Below are 14,124 nucleotides of genomic sequence, written 5' to 3'. Positions count from 1 at the left end.
TTTTTTTGGCCCTTAAATGTTTCAGGTCATCAAATACATTTTAATATCATACAAAGATAAGCTGTTTTAAGGGGAAACAGGGAAAAAAGCTATCCAAACTAATCCAGCCCTATGCAAATAAGTTACTGAACCACAGCGAAAGGCATTTTATCCACTTGTAGAGAAAACATGGAACAGTGGTGAACCTTCCCAGGTACAGTTGACCTACCAAAATTACTCCAAGAGCGCGCGGGCGACTCATCAGGGAAAATATTCCGATTGACTAGAAAATAAGTCTTGTCAAAAGCTCCATTGCATATCTTGCAGACCTAATGCTGCATTTTAGAAAAGGAACATCAAGAATCAAGGCTCTTTATCGTCACCATGTGTTACCACAGTGAAATTTTTGATGAGACGGAGACCATCTTAAGAGGCACACCGATTACAAATAACACGCAGACATAACAAGACACAACATTTCCACACACTGTTTTATTCTTCTATGGAACCAGTCGACTGCACTCACCAACACGCATCCTGAGAAGCTTAAAGTGTGCAAATAGTCTTTAGGGTCTGATAAGATGGTAAATGGCTTGTACTTGTATACCGTTTAACTAGTCTTGATGACTTCCAAAGCGCTTTACACTACAATTAGTCATTCACCCATTCGCACACCCATTAACACCCAGACGGTGGTGAGCTGTGTTAGTAGCTACAGCTGCCCTGGGGCAGACTGACAGAGGTGAGGCTGCTGTACACCGGCGGCACCGGGTCCTCTGACCACCACCAGCAGGCAATGCGGGTAAAGTGTCTTGGCCGAGGACACAGCGACGGACACAGTCAGAGCGGGGGAACTCCCTAACTTCTGCGTGACCGTCGCCCCGTTAGAGGTTCATATCCGAGTCCAAAAAGTCAGATAGCGGTCCCTTTGCAAAGAGTATAAATCATTGTGTTGTTGCATGAATTAATGCACTAATGCTCCATCAATGATGCACTCATGCCTGCAGTAAATACTGTGCAATAAATTTAAACCTTCATTTTACAGAACTATGCAATCTGCATGGGTGGATGTCCAGCCAGACATTCCCTGAGAAACTAGAGTGTGCAAATAGGCACCAGTAGTGTGTTTGTAACATGTAACAGACCTTCTCAGCGGGAGCCGACAGCCCTTGTTGCTTTTGGAAAGAAGCTGTTTTTGAGTCAGTTTGCGATTTAATGTTTCTGAAGCGTTTCCCTGATGGAAGTGGGTCCAACAGTGCATCGCCCGAGTGGGTGGGATCTGTGAAACATCATACTGACACTGGTAACCGGATAGTCTGGGGCTGCTTTGATACTTCAGGACTTGGATGACTTGCTGTAATTTATGAAGCAGCGAATTCTGCTGCAGAAGGTCAATGTCTGCCCATCATCTTTTAATCTGAAGTCAAAGCACGCTTTGGTTACGTCAGGAAAACCAGGAAAGTCATTTGTTGCACACCACCTCTAGATGACTGAAAAGACCACAAGAGACCTAGAAGGTTCGCAAAGCTGTGGACTGGCCGATCAAGCTTGACATCCCTACAGTGTGGTTGAAATAAAACCATTCTGCGAAAAAGGAGTGGGCCAAATTCCTCCACGGCGATGTAAAACACTCATGACCGGTCATCCCAAACACTCAGTGGCAGTTGTTGCTGTCAGGAGTGGCAAATTTGTTATTTTGTTTAGGGAGCGATTAATTTTTCCCGTCGGACCAGGTTGGTTTTATTTGAAAACTGCTTTTTGTATTTAGTCGGGCTTTGTTTGTCTGGTAATGCATGTGCTTGATGATTTGAAATGTTTAAGTGTGACAAGAAAGCAAAAGCAAAATGAATCTCTAAGGGTACAAAAGCTTTGTTTTATAGCACTGTATGTGCATTTTCCCAGTGGGATCTGTGGCAGTGAACTCATTCATGGGTGTGAGTGTGAAAGAGGGAGTGTTTCCTTTAGCTCAGTCGCTCACAGACTTTGCCAAGCCTGTCTGGATTCTGGGTTGTCTTCTGATTTCTCATTAAAGCATGGATCGATTTTTGTTTGTGTTTTTGCTCGTCAAACACAAAATTCACAATCACTGTCTCACAGTTCAAATACGTGTTGGTCTTACGTTAGTCCTCAACAATGCAGGTTTTTTTTTTTTACAGAGCTCTCATCTGTGCAATACACCTGGATTATCTGTCATGACTTGTCGACTCACAGGATGCTTGTGTTGAAGGATAAATACCTGTGTGGCGATACACAGATATTTATCAGGGGCTTACAGTACACATTTCATCTAATGACAGGCTGTAGGTCTAGAAATGCATAAAAAACAACAACTACAACACTAGATCTCATTTTCGTTCTTCCTCTTGGCTTTTGTTTTAGGAAATTGCTGTTGTGAAGGACATCAGGGCCCTGCAGATCATCCCTGGTGAATTAGTGAAGCCATTCAAAAACAACTTCCCCTCTTGCCTGGCTCAAAGTCGGGCCGAGCTGCTGGAGAAACTCCTTGTGGAGCTGGGTATAGACAACTCTGGCTTCACCCTGGAAAACGTCATCACGGTAAAGGACCCAAAAATCTGGTAATAGAAGACCAATGGGAAGTTAAACCGCTTCCCACAAACAAAAGGCATTTTTGCATAAATGGAATCTGATTTGCTTCTTTACGTATATTAATAAACATCAGTTACATTATAGACTGTGATGATGACTTGACTGTGTGTAAAATATAGACATAGTCCAGTGTGTGGGTTATTATGTGTAAGGCTTATTTATTAGATTTTTTTTAAAGTGTTGAACTTTAAAGGATATATCTAAATGTCAACAATCCATTCATTCCCAGCAGGCAGTAAAGCGTCGCTCTCACAGCGTCTCTTTTACCCCGTTAATATTGCAGTGGCAAGCCAATGCTAGCGTTTACAAGTTATTTCTCACAATTTAAAACTGGTTCTGCATTGGTAGCCGATCCTTTGCTGGGCCAAATAAACAGCCACTTCAGACAGAAACTTGAGACGGGTTCTTGGAGACCAACAAGCAATCAGCAAATGTGGGAGCATTATGGTTGAATCTCCGGAGTTGGTTTCCTTTTTAATCCAAGGGGGGAAAAAAAGCAAAGCGACGAGTTTGTAACATTAATAATCCGAGGTGTAGCATTGGAATAACACAATGTCGTCGTCTCTCTACTTCCAGCTGCGTGTTCAGATCTCACTGGTCATGGGTCGCATAGCAAATGTAGAACATTGCACCACACACCGCTGAGAAAATAATCTCGTAAACTATACTTTCAGCTGAAATAATATTAAAAAAACATTGAGTCTTTTATTGTCGCTTGCTGGCATTTATAAACCCAGTTTAAAACAGCATGTTAATAACAGTCCTATTTGCAGAAGGTTTATAAATACTGATGAAATGCTGGCTTAAATTTTAAAGGAACTACACCCCAATACATTTTTTTTCTGGTTAAGAACAAAGGCTTTTTACACAATGTATATTGAGTTAAAAGACCTAATTTTATAACAATTGACTAATTGATTGCTCAATCGAGCGCGTCCTGGCTTTTTTTTAGTAGGAAGAAGCAGCCAGCTGTGCAGGATCAGGGATAGTTCCTCTAAGTATAAATTACAGCACAAACTATGTAAGACAATTTGTTCATGGCAACGTGCCAAAACACATTCCAGTATAATGATCGGTAACAGACTAGCCCAATTTCTGCCATGTGTTTTTTAAAATGTCGACAATAAAACCAAAGTTGTCTATGGGGCATCAGTTTTGCAGGTGCTGCTGGGAGATTAGCAGTAGTTTAAATACAATGAATACATATAAGCTGAATGTCTCTGAACAAGTTGCTTCAATGTTATCAGCACACATAGGGATAACCTGAATGTCTCCAGACTCTGTCACCAGTTGAAACATTTTTTGAATTAGCATTCAGAAAAATACATATTGGCATGTCATCGAGGTTACTCTCTGGCTGCATTTTATTTTGTTTTGTTTTTTTCTGACCAGTTCTTCAAACAACCATCTTTAGTACCAGACCTGGCTTATCTCTGGAACCACTTTGGTAAAAAAAATAGAAAAAAGACTCAACATGTTCGCACCCACTGATAAGCTCCACTCAGCTAAACCTGTATCATCACAACAGGCACTCACACACCCTTCGCTTTATTGGTTTCCAACAATTATCTATTTTTTCATGCGGTTGCTTCGACTGCAGCCCTATTGAGGCCGTCCTCTTTAGTCCACCAACGCTTCGCTCTCCACAATCCTGTTTGGCCTCTTGACTCTGCTTGACATTTGTCAGGGAGAGCAAATTGTTAGTTTTGTCATCTGAGTTTCAAGTTTGGGCAAGCTTGCTCAGAGCCAGACCCCTTTGTAGCCACTGCCTCACTTGTTTGCTTGGAAAACATTGTGAGTCTTGATTGAGCTGTTCTTTATCCCGCAGATGGTTTCCTCTTCTGTTTGCCACAATAACATGTTAAAGGGAAACATATTAGCTTTAAAATAAATTGCTTGAGTAGACCAGGGTTTTTTTTTATTTTGATATTTCATTGACATATGAAATAGGAAATGGAACCCCCTTTTAGTCATTGTTCACTAATATTGTCAACTTTAAGCACTTTATGTATCTCTAAGTCAGGATCAGTCTAAACCTGGTCAGGATTAAAGAAAAACCAACAGAATTATTGAAATATTTTAGAACATTGACTTTTAACTGTCACTTCTAGACTAATAAAAATTAATTACCTCACTAAACTGCGTGTATAGCAAAGATAAATATATTTATTTATGGTAAAATGTTTTGGAGGATTTCTAAATTATACAGGCCAACCCTGTTGAGCAGACACATTGCTGATTGCCGTCGTTTCCTCTGCATACAAAGCAGAGGTGACAATATATCTGTTTAGTATCTGAAAAGAAACCCGGCACACTAGCGTCGTAAAATGTGTTAAATATACAGCGTCACGTTATTTTATATAGGGCTTTCAGCTCATGTGGTGGACACTCTGTGCTTCTCTACAGTGGTATCTCAGAGATAGTTCAAACATTTTTTCTTTTTTCCTGTGCTGTTCCCGGGGTGATTTGCTCTGAGGCGGCGGCGTCAAGAAAAGGGAATTTCCCACAATTAAATGTGAGAATCGGTCAGTGGAGACGACAGAGTAGTGGTATGTTGTCCCTGAGCCTGTTGAGCAAAGGCTGGTTGGCCTTCTGACGTTTATCTCTGAATGGTAATGTTCCCCACTAGCCGTATTACCTCAGTTACCTGTTTCTCTACGCTGACATTAGCTTATTACTGAATGAGGTGTCTTTGTACGCCCTGATACATAAGCAACTTAATCAACTCTCCAAACTCTCTAAATAACTGATAATAACAGCGTGAAGTTATGTAAAAAAAAAAAAAAAGATTAACTGCTGCTGAACATAAAAGAAACACAGGAAAAAAAATTACAAAGTAAAAACAAGAAGGAACTAAGAACCTAATAACAAATCAGTGAACTGAAATGGCTGGAGGAGAAGATAAACAACAGATAAAAACAGAGTCTTAAAAAATTCAGACAACTAGACATCATGACAGACAGTCATGAGTAGTTCTTTATTGAATTCGTTCTGCGGCTGTATAGCCAGGAGAATTAGCTTTGAAAATTATAAATGACAAGAAATGCACTTGGAGTGCATGGAGGAAGAGAAGGTCTAAGGGAAATTAATTTGTAGCCCTTAAAAAGAGAGTCACAAGAATTAAAGGATAGGGGTTGAAGATATATAGAATTTGGAATGCCTGTTATTCTGTGTAATTACCATAAAAATAAAAAAGTAAAAATATTTCCCCTTTTTAAACAGTTCTCCATTGACAACAGGCATTTAAATGTGCTGTAGTGAACAGTGGATCAATGGTCAAGGCCTCTGATCCTGTCCTCCCACACATGATGCCCAAATAATCTAAGGTTAAGGTAAAAAAAGTTTGTGGTAAATCTTCTGAGCATTAATCAAACCATCATGCTCAGGGACCATTTTGGTCTAACGTGAAATAAGCAACACTAACTAAAAAAACAAAAAAACAGCTGAACAAAAAGTGCATAAAAAAGCCTGACACTTTGAGAGAAAAATTAGCAAAGGTCAAAACAGTTGTCTGTCAATCCCAGACCGCATCCTGGTATTGAAACTGGCCCATTTAGGTTCAAAATAGATGTTGCACATCAACCTCTCCAGAAATTTTGGGAGTTGAGAATGCATTGTGACTTCTCAGAGATAAACAGCAACATAAACCCCAAGAAAGCTGTACAGGGAGCAGAGATAAAGTGGCATGTTGGTCAAATTTCTTACTGTTTGCTGACAGGCAGAGCTAATCACTGGGACATGAAACGACAGCTTTCCTGGTTTATGTCCTCTGAAAAAAACAACAACAATCCTCTGCTCTCCATTTGTCTTTGAACCAAGGATTATGTCCTTTAACCTTGCAGTCGTCCTGCAGGTTCATATGCCCCGAGAGGATATTGCCTCAGACATAGCATGTCACACAGGTGGTGGACAAACAGCAAGTCCAGGAACTCCAGGAATTTCAGTGGTGATGAGCTGACTTGAATAAACGTTTTAAATCAACCAAGGAAGTTTCACCTGTCCAGGTCCTAGAACCACAGAAGACAGCTTGTCAGTTCAGGCTGAGCCCATCTTCATCCAGGAGTTGCATGTAGAAGAGCTAAAAAACAAAATCTCTCCAAAGCTTGTTTTCTCAGCACCAAATTCAGCTCTGTACTCTGTCTTCTTTTAGCCCTAGAGTCCAACTCTGCTTTAAATGTTAACATTGAGAATGAAACAGTAAGTCGATCAGCTAATCGGGCCACTCACTGAAACTAACATCTGCGGTGTCAGACGTTCACGCCCTCTGCGTCATCCATTTATTTCTGATAATGGACACCTCTTGTCTCTTACTTATACCATGGTCTGGGCGAATACTCGATTCTGATTGGCTGCAAGGTGTCCGTTAAAAAAAGTTATAGGACACCTAGGTTCTGGTCAATTTTTCCAAATTATTGCGCTGGCTCAAACGGCAAGACAGTTGAAATGATGCTTTCTAGGTTCTGTGGCCAGAGCTGGTTAGCTTGGCACGCGTCGCAACGGGAGATATTAAATAGTTCTCTCAGCCGCTTCCTGTGAAAATCTTACAATTTTAACGGTGAAAAAAACATTAAAAAGTTAGTAATTGATTGAATATTTATTTATTTCATAAGTGAACATGGTATAAGTGGGATAATACCCTTTGAGGTGTCCATTATCAGAAATTAATGGACTTCACGGCCTCCGCATCGTCCATTAATTTCTGGTATTTCTTGCATTATGACTTACGTGAGTGGCTTATAGCGCCACAGAGTTTAAAAAAGAAGACTAAACAATGGTTGTTGAAAGACTAATGAATAAGAACAAATGAATCAACATCCACATGTATTTTGGTCAAACACAGCAGAATAGCTTTCAAATAGCAGGAAGGATGATGTTAGTCCTAATATATTTGTATTTTCCAGATGGAAATTAGTTGTGGAGATGTAAATTAATTGCACAGTATTTTACATCATCCTGTAAACTGTCTGCTACCGGCATTTTTGCCTCGAGCATCAATTAACTTGGACATTCAACTTAAACATTTGCAGTTTTGACTATTTGCACACTTTTTAACATCTCAGTGAACGTTTGTCTGATCCAATCACACAGCCGCACAGTAATCTGTCTTTTAGACTCGGAACATTTTACCGAAAGGAGTATTTGCACGATTTAAGCTTCTCGGGAAGTATTGTTGGTGCAATAAAACAAAGAAAAGGGGCGTTTTCAATAACGTTGAGACAACAGTGCAATACCCGAGTGGGACAATGCACTGTTGTTTCTTGTAAGTGAGGTAAAAGTGTTTTTAGTCGAGCTTACCAACAGTTCACCAGGGAAGGAGCAACTTGAATTTTGGAGCTAAAACTGTGTAAAACATTAATATATCCAGATACCAGTAACTAACCCGTGCTTGTTCTGCTGTATCACTCTAGTGATATATCGATGTACTAACTATATGAAATTTTGACACATTTAAGTGTATTTGCAGTCGTACTCATGATCATCATTAGCCTTATTTACTTGTGCTTTACTCACCAGTTTTTAATTTCCCAAACTTCAGTTCATTGTTTTAATTTTTAGTATAAAACTATAAAATGTATTAACAGTATCTCATGCTGATCTGTTAATTTCTTGTCTTATATCAGTTCTGTATAGCTGCTCTGGAGCACAGGGCCAAAGGGGTTCGAGAGCTGGCGGTACGTGTCATCTTATACCTGTACGAGCAGCACAGAGGGGCCGTTCTCAGCTACCTTCCTCCTAATGATGCTGCGGCACGGAAGAACTTCCTCTACAAAACCCTCTTTGACGGATTTGGAAAGATCGATGGAAAACTTTCAGAACCTCAGGCAAATATTGCTTTTCGAAAATAATGATTTTTTTAAATTAATTGATGTCCTTCTTCTGTTCAAATTATTTGCATCCAGCTGACAAGGCTGTATTCATCATTGTAAACAGATGGTAGCCCAATATAGCAGCTGGTAGATGGGCAGTCAAACTCTTACACAAGGATCGTCTGACAAAACCTACTGTTTTCCTCCCTGTTTGGATTATTTGTTTAACAAATGAACTCCAGATGCACACAAGTTAGTTTATTATACATTATAGCGTTCTTTGGAATTTCTTTATAGCTTCGACATAATTTTTAAGGGCATCGCTAACAATAACTCTGACCTTCTCTTATCAACAAATAAATTGCAGCCTTGGCCGTGTGTTAGGGTGAAAGGAATCTACTTTTTGAGGAAACATAGCAAACTTGAATATTACATGTACACCGTGAAACTGCATTCGAGCTTTGCTGCAGAAAAGTAGTTTCAAGACTTGGCTTGGACACAAATTACACAAAAAGGCTAACAGTGTGCTAATTTTCTCTCAGGCTGTGAAAAAGGGTGTTAGGCAGCCATCTGGACAAAAGGAGAAGCAAGAAATCCACTTCCTTCAAGAGCAGCTGGCCACCTTGAAAGACATCACAGTAGGTGGAGCTGTCATCAGCCCAGAATTACATCAGCTCGCCTAACATTTGCTAACTCGTGTTTATGACCTCTGTCAATTTGTAGCTGGCTGCATGCTCTGACATGCATTTGTTCTCCCTCTTTCCGTAGGAAAGAGAGAATGAAAGCACCACAGGTGAAACCTCAAATAAAGAGCTCGACAAATTGGAGAAACAATCCCCAAAAGGTGCCAAAACAAGTATGTAAATATTGTTTCATTTAAAACAGGGGTTTTAAATAAAACACACACCAAAGGTCTATAGTGTGATACGAACTTTAGTGTAATGCAAAAACAAATGTATGTATTTAAAGACGTCAGTGCAGAACCAATGTTTTGCAAGTTGCGTACTGCTTTTATGAGGAAATGGAAAAAAAAATGGAAGTCTGCACATTAGTCATACGAATCAGGGCGGGTGTCATGTTTTCGCCTCTGTGCTTCATTTGTTCCTTCAGCATGGCACTAATATATTTTTTAAACATAACGAGATTATTTACTCCAAATGTTTGATTTGCGTGAACTAGAGAAATTAGTCTTAACAGCAACATAAAGGTAACAGAGCTAAGAACTGTTTAAAAGGAATTTTACCATTTATTTTATCCAACTAAAAACATTTCACTGTATACCAGCTTCCTGTAGTGTTATTTCTTTTGTCACGAGTCTTTTGGATTTAACACCCCATCATACTATTGTGTATCAATGTTGGGTTTCATTGTTGTTGGAAGTTGCACTGCAAATATACTGTACACTGCAAATAATGTTCCAGCTTCACTTCTCTAGGCACTTTTCTTCAGCTCAATATCCAGCTCGGTTGTATTAGCACCAATTCTTTTTTGTATCTGTCATATGTACTGCACACATGTGTCACTCCTACAGAATTTACATGAGTGCTACGCAAATGTTGCAGCAGCGACCTGGTAACGTTGCTAGATCTCATGCTTCGATACACTATGCAGATGCTCTGTCTGCGCTGAAGAAGATTCACTTGCTGAATGCCTACAATAGAGGACAAAGGGGAGAGAAAAATAAAACTCTAAACAGAACAGTCACACTGCAGCGTTAAGTTACTTCCTCTGTCCATAGGAAGTAGTATGGTATAAATCCTAGTCTACGTCCCATAAATGTAAATAATGGGGGAAATAATAAACAACTAACTATTTCATAGATGTGACTCATTAAGAACCATTAAAAAAAAGTTTGAGCTGCTTTGATATCAATGAAATTAACAAAAGGTGGACTAAAGGGGTATGTCTCTGACCACCAGACTTTATTATACTAATTCCCTTTACTGTCCCTTTAGAGGCTCTTTATTTATGTTAAAACTGAATCATTGCAATTTTAACACAGAGATTTTTAACAAATGGATTTTTGGATCCATTTGTTTCCAGGTGTCACCGAAGGGCCTCAGAGCAAGACAACCGATTGTGTAAATGCACAGCAATCTATCGAGTATCTGGATAAGTAAGTAATGTAAAACCCAGGTCAGGCCTGGGTGGGTAATAATAACCTTTTAAATTCTCATGTTATCCATTCTAAAATTCAGTCACTTCCTTTTGCTGCTTATTTGTTTGATGTAAATTTGCTGAAGTGTCTTATTTTCATATCACTGATGTGGCCTTGCAGCATGATCTGATGAATCTTTAAAATCTATTCCAGCATGTGCATTTTCTGTGGCAAAAAAGACGAGTCATTCACAGAGGATGGATTGGACCTTCACTACTGGAAACAGTGTCTGATGCTGCAGCGCTGCGATGAGTGTAGACAGGTACATTCCTACCTTGGTGCTGCTCTGTACACTATAGGTTGGGCACACGTCTTTTCTTTTTAACCTTCTTCAAAGGGAGTCATTAACGATCAGTTTTATGACTTCCTTAAAGGGCCTCTGTGTGTCCTCTGTTCACAGGTAGTTGAGATAGCCAGCCTCACAGAGCACCTGCTGCGGGAATGTGAAAACAGGTCCAGGTTCAGCCAGTGTCCACGCTGCTCAGAAGCTGTGCCCACTGAGGATCTCACCGGCCATGTCCAGGGTTCAAAATGTAACCGTAAGTTGCAATCTAGATTTCACCCATTGAGGCATACATCAATGACCCCTTATCAATTAATGATGGAATTATGAATGTTTCATCTACATGTTTTTTTTTTACTTAACCCACATATTTGTGGACAATTTTTCGAATGAAAACTGACAATAAGTCCAGTATAGCAGTGACTAATATAGTTAAAGGCAATGCAAAAAGCCAAAACAAGACATATCCACAAAGATGGTAAAATTATAAACCATCATACCCTCGGCCGCTTACCATTAAACCATCATCTCAGGCTGGATAATTAGGTGGGCTACCTGCTCCTTGCCAGTTAGCAGTCAGCTGCTTAGCTAACATGCTGTTTGTAGCATGCTAACGCTAGTCCTAAAACAGCATGGAGGCATTTCTTTAGTTTCCATAATAAAACTATGAAGGTTATTTGATGTTTAAAATGATTTTATTCTTTAGGAAGTGTATGAAAACAGTCTTTGCAGCATTGAAACTATAACCTTTTAAAAACATTGGCATACCATACTACCAGTACTCCAGAACATGCTTAGTGGTGGTGTTTAGGCTAGAAAGAGAAAACACTGGTTCGTTTACCTCAGGTTAAATAACGTCAAGTTAAACACATCCCTGATCTTGTTGAGATCCTGGAATCTTGGTGGATTTACATTACGTATTATTTTTACACCATGTTAGACAAGAATGCAGCGTGTCCGAGGAGTTGCCTTAGAATACATCTAAAAGTGTTCCTCACTTATCTTAGGTTTTGTTAATTAATTTATCGCATCCTTTCAGAGGCAGGGCATCATCATCTAAGCTTTCCAAAGTTTTTAAGGCATAATAGTGTTAGAATACGGAAAATTTCGAGTTCAAGGAAAGTCAGAAGTGTTAGATGTCAGTCTGCCCCAGGGCAGCTAACATAGTTCACCATCGTCAGGGTGTGAATGGGTGGATGACTCAATGCAGGGTTTACCATTTAACATTTAGATGTGTTAGAACATCTGATTTGATGTCAGACATTGAAAAAAAAGCTTATGTGTGTTTTTACATAGTACACATACATCTCTGGCTTCAGCTTTCTCTATTGGCTACAACACACTCAGAGCCCCTTCCTGTAATTCTGTGCAAGGGATGCACAATATTTTAAAGCTATGCCTTAGCAATATTATTGGAAAACATTAAAATAAATCCCCTGAAATAAGTCCACGTGTTTCCTCTTTCTCATCTGTGCATTCCAAATTTTTTTTTTTACCTTTAACATGTTAAGCATTTAATATAATATCATAATATGCCGGTGTAATAATATCATGCTAGCCAACAGTTGTTGCATAACAAATAGACCTCTGTAATATAATATTGTTGACACTGATAAGGCAGTGACAGTATAGAGAAGGCAGGTTGTTCTCCTAGAGTTTCCGCAGCAGCAGAACAGTGTCTATAAAATGTGTGAGGACCACCTCGGGTCCAGAAGAGATCTGCCGAGGATGGTGAGTGGAGGCAGAGTAGGGGGTTGTTCACCTGGACCCCACCATCTTCTCCACTGTCTCGAGCCAATTAAGCTGTCCCTTGAATCTGCTGGAAGCACGCTACCAGTTTGGGATTCCCGGCATTAAATAGTTCAGTCATCACTTATACAACCCGCTATTTCCTCTTTTAAACCGTGGCATATGTTTCGCTTTCTGTTTAATTTTTCTTAATAATGATCTGATTTGGCATTGCGATATTTAGTACAAATCCCTTTATCTGTTGCTTTACAACAATGACTGGTTGGTTCGCTGTTGTCCGTTTGTTATTCCAGTTCCCAGAGCATCTTAATCAGGTAACATTTTTTTTAAAGATGGAAGCCATGGAGATAGATTCATGTACCGATGGCTCGTTCTAGCAAAGGAACGGGCCCGTTCTGCCGTGCCATGCTGCTTCTAAAGTCGTGGTTGTGGCTTACATCCTTGTGGCGTCTTCACAGTCATACGGTATACAGGATTTATACAGTAGCTGTTATGTCCAAAAGAAGATTTTTTGTTGAGCAGAGATAGGCCGTTGATTTCTGCTGCCAGACATTGATGGAGAGCAGATTTCTGTAGCCTGTTGCTGTGAATGATGTCAGGGGCTCGTACAGTTCAGCTGTTCTTATTTGAGACTTTTTTCCAGGTATAATATCATATAGTCCTGTCCTTATAGTATTTATTTGCAGTGGTCAAATGTAAAGTGTCTCTCTTTGTGGCGAACAGGGTGTTGTTCTCAGAGATCCCAGCTTTGGTAAATCCATTAGACTAAAAATTCAGTGAATTTAAGATTCTGCTTATGGTCAGATAACCAGAAGTTTCAACTGTCAGTGTGGCTTATTACATGTTAACTCTTTGGTTTCTACTACTACTGTCCCCAGTAGCTGAAAGAGTTGTATTTAGAGTTTATTATCACATATTTCTTGGAATAATCGTGTTCAGCCCCTGATCTGGGGCACAACAACCATTGTAGTTTTCCATGCAGAAAAAGGAATTACTCAACCCTGGTACTAGACCCGAGGCTATGAACAAGCTTTCCTGTTTCCTTTTATGTTGATTTCTGTGTGTTGACTTATTCTAGGATGCCCTGCGGATGTGTCATCTTATATAAGGCATTTTTATTCTTATGCCATGGAAAGTTTAGATTGTAGTGAGACATCTGCATCTACCTGCTGGTTTGTTAAATCACACTTTTTCGGGGGGAAAAATACACAGCAGGTGTTCAGGTGCTATGTGCTTACTGTAAACTGTAGTGTGCCATTTTGTGTTGAGAATAAGTCTGTTTTCCTATGTATGACCTGTTTGCCAGTACAATTAGGGAATTTCCTGTTTGGTCCACTCCTAAACAACACCCTTCCTCATACATGACATCAATTTGTAATCAATCCAGCATAATTTGAACCAGCCTTAGTTGAACAAACGTGACTCTGCTTGTGTAGTTTGTCTTCCCCGTTTTTAACTATCTTCCCCAAGATCAGTTTCTCTAGATCGGCAACTCAACATCCAATGAAGTTGATTTTTCTATTTTAAAATTAGTCTTTAGA

At 39.7% G+C, this 14,124-nt stretch overlaps 1 protein-coding gene across 6 annotated transcripts in view; it reads left to right on the top strand.

Annotated features, from left to right (window-relative positions):
• Positions 1–14,124, top strand: part of LOC105929115 (centrosomal protein of 104 kDa) — a 51,278-nt gene that overhangs the window by 27,766 nt on the left and 9,388 nt on the right. For 4 of the 6 annotated variants that reach the window (XM_021318623.2, XM_021318622.2, XM_021318630.2 and 1 more), the window contains 7 exons: positions 2,359–2,535; positions 8,208–8,408; positions 8,936–9,031; positions 9,162–9,249; positions 10,437–10,509; positions 10,705–10,813; positions 10,952–11,090. In XM_021318623.2, coding sequence (XP_021174298.2) covers positions 2,359–2,535; positions 8,208–8,408; positions 8,936–9,031; positions 9,162–9,249; positions 10,437–10,509; positions 10,705–10,813; positions 10,952–11,090 — 883 coding nt within the window. The remainder of the gene's footprint in view (positions 1–2,358; positions 2,536–8,207; positions 8,409–8,935; positions 9,032–9,161; positions 9,250–10,436; positions 10,510–10,704; positions 10,814–10,951; positions 11,091–14,124) is intronic. The other 2 variants (XM_021318626.2, XM_021318624.2) reach the window with 1 other exon arrangement.

This window comes from Fundulus heteroclitus, chromosome 1, assembly GCF_011125445.2.
Source record: "Fundulus heteroclitus isolate FHET01 chromosome 1, MU-UCD_Fhet_4.1, whole genome shotgun sequence".
NCBI classification, from domain to species: Eukaryota; Metazoa; Chordata; class Actinopteri; order Cyprinodontiformes; family Fundulidae; genus Fundulus; species Fundulus heteroclitus.
The sequence above is the reverse complement of the archived record's forward strand: the minus strand, read 5'-3'. Positions and strand labels throughout refer to the sequence as shown.